At 71.1% G+C, this 2,431-nt stretch overlaps 1 protein-coding gene across 4 annotated transcripts in view; it reads left to right on the plus strand.

Moving 5' to 3' along the window:
* Positions 1–480: 480 nt before the first annotated feature.
* Positions 481–2,431, plus strand: part of RDH5 (retinol dehydrogenase 5) — a 2,438-nt gene continuing 487 nt past the window's right edge. The window contains exons 1-4 of one of the 4 annotated variants that reach the window (XM_039712989.1): positions 481–538; positions 761–1,079; positions 1,328–1,586; positions 1,756–1,919. In XM_039712989.1, coding sequence (XP_039568923.1) covers positions 764–1,079; positions 1,328–1,586; positions 1,756–1,919 — 739 coding nt within the window. In that variant the 5' untranslated portion in view covers positions 481–538; positions 761–763. Of the gene's footprint in view, positions 697–760; positions 1,080–1,327; positions 1,587–1,755; positions 1,920–2,431 lie in introns of all 4 variants that reach the window. The other 3 variants (XM_039712990.1, XM_039712987.1, XM_039712986.1) reach the window with 3 other exon arrangements.

The following is a 2,431-nucleotide window of genomic DNA, read 5'->3' on the forward strand; positions in this document are numbered from 1 at the left end:
GAGACCCCCGTGCTCGGGGCAGGGCGGGGGTGGGGGGTCCCACCGGGCCCCTGGGGGGTCCGGGCAGGGGTCCCAGTGTCTGTGTCACCCCCCGGCCGTGTGGCTGTACCTGGCACTGGTGGCACTGGGAGGGTCACACGGGGGGGGTCACACGGGGGGGTCCCACATGTCTTCTGTCCCCAGGCCATGTGGCTGTACCTGGCAGGGGTCACACAGAGTGGCTGTCACACTGTCCCTGTCCTTGTCCCCAGGCCATGTTGGGGGTCCTGAGCCCCCAACCCCCCCGTGGGGGTCCCGCAGGGGGGCCCGGGGGGGGCACAGGGTCCCCGCGGGTCCCCTCCCCTGGAGGGGGCAGCCGGGCCGGGGGTCCCGGCCAGGGCAGGGACCCCCCCGGGGGTCTCGGGGGTCCCGCGGGTCGCCGGTGCCCCGGGCGGGGGGGGGGACGGGCCCGAGGGGCCCCCCCCGGAGCCCCCCCGTGCCCGGGCGGTGACGCACGGCCCCGCTAATCCGGGCCCGGCCCGGGCCAGACCGGGACAAGGTGGGGCTGCGGTGCCGCGGGGGGCTCGGCCCCACCCCGGGAGGGGCTTTGGGGTGCGCCCACCCCCCCGGGAGGGCGGGGATCCCCCCGGGCACCCCTGGGCGCGCAGGAGGCGGGGCCAGGCCCGGGTCAGTCCCGGGTGAGCCGAGCGGGGCCGGGTCAGTCCCGGGTGACCGCTGGGTCCGGGCGGGGGGGGGGAGCTGTCCCTGTCCCTGTCCCCAGGCCATGTGGCTGTACGCGGCGCTGCTGGCGCTGCTCTGGGCGCTGGGCTGGCTGCTGCGCGACCGCCGCACGCTGCCCACGGTCAGCGACAAGCACGTCTTCATCACGGGCTGCGACAGCGGCTTCGGCAGGCTGCTGGCCCGGCGGCTGGCCCGGCGCGGCTTCCGCGTGCTGGCCGCCTGCCTGACCCCGCAGGGCGCCGAGAGCCTGCGCGGGGACAGCGCCGGGACACAGCTCAGCACCACCCTGCTCGATGTCACCCGCTCCGACAGCATCCGCAGCGCCGCCGAGTGGGTGCAGAGCCAGGTGGGCGACAAAGGTGAGGGGGGGGATTGGGGAGGGGCTGTAGGGCAGGGGGGACACAGAGGGACAAGGGCTAAAGCAGGGGACGGGGGGATGAGGAGTCCCCAAGGAGGGGCTGTGGGGGACAGGGGGGCACAAGGACATGAGAAGGGGATGGGGGGCACATGGGGACACTTTGGGGGTCCCAGGGGACACTCTGTGGGGGTGCCAGGGGTCACTCTGGGGGTGCCATTCTGGGGTTCCCCACATTCTTTGTCCCCCCAGGGCTGTTTGGGCTGGTGAACAACGCGGGCATTGCCAACCCCATCGGCCCCACGGAGTGGATGGACATCGAGGACTTCCGGCGCGTCATGGCCGTCAACGCCCTGGGGGCCATCGAGGTGACGCTGCGGCTGCTGCCGCTGCTGAAGCGCGCGCGGGGCCGCGTGGTCAACACCTCCAGCGTGCTGGGCCGCATCTCCGCCAACGGCGGCGGCTACTGCATCTCCAAGTACTGCATCGAGGCCTTCTCCGACAGCCTCAGGTGGGCGCTGGGCCCGGGCACGGCCTGAGCTGAGCCCTGCTGGGCATGGCCTGATCCACCCTGGGCACGGCCTGAGCTGAGCCCTGGGCACGGGCTGAGCCTTCCTGGTTGTGCCCTGATGCCCCTGCCCACCCCCTGACCCCTCTGATCACCCCGTGCCCCCCTCCAGGCGGGACATGCGGCACTTTGGGGTCAAGGTCAGCATCGTGGAGCCGGGGTTCTTCAAGACCAACGTGACGGACCTGGACGCGCTGGAGGCGTCGCTGCGGCAGCGCTGGGAGCGCCTGGAGCCGGCCACGCGCAGCAGCTACGGGGAGCACTTCCTGCCCCAGTGTGAGCGGGGCTGGGGGGCACGGGCCGGGACCCCCGCACCCTGAGCCCCACAGCTCAGCGGCACCCTGCCTCAGTTTCCCTTTCCTGCATCCCTCAAATTCAGTGTCTCACCCTGCCTCAGTTTCCCTTTTCTGCATCCCTCAAATTCAGTGTCTCACCCTGCCTCAGTTTCCCTTTTCTGACTCTTTCACCTCCTCAAGTTCATCATCTCACCCTGCCTCAGTTTCCCCTCCTGACCCATTTCCTGCACCCCCCAAACCCCAAAATTCAGTGTCTCATCCCTGCCTCAGTTTCCCTTTTCCCACTCTTCCCCACCTCCCCCAGCCCCCAAATTCCACAATGTCCCCCCTGCCTCAGTTTCGCTTTTCCTGCCTCAGTTTCCCCTCTCCACCTGCCCCATGTCCCCCCCGTCCCTGTCCCCCCCGTGTCCCCCTGACACTGTCCTGTGTCCCTGTCCCCCCCATGTCCCCTCTGACCCTGTCCCCCCATGTCCCCCCCGTGTCCCCTGGCTG

The sequence above is a fragment of the Passer montanus genome, unplaced genomic scaffold, assembly GCF_014805655.1.
Source record: "Passer montanus isolate IOZ18808 unplaced genomic scaffold, ASM1480565v1 scaffold270, whole genome shotgun sequence".
NCBI classification, from domain to species: Eukaryota; Metazoa; Chordata; class Aves; order Passeriformes; family Passeridae; genus Passer; species Passer montanus.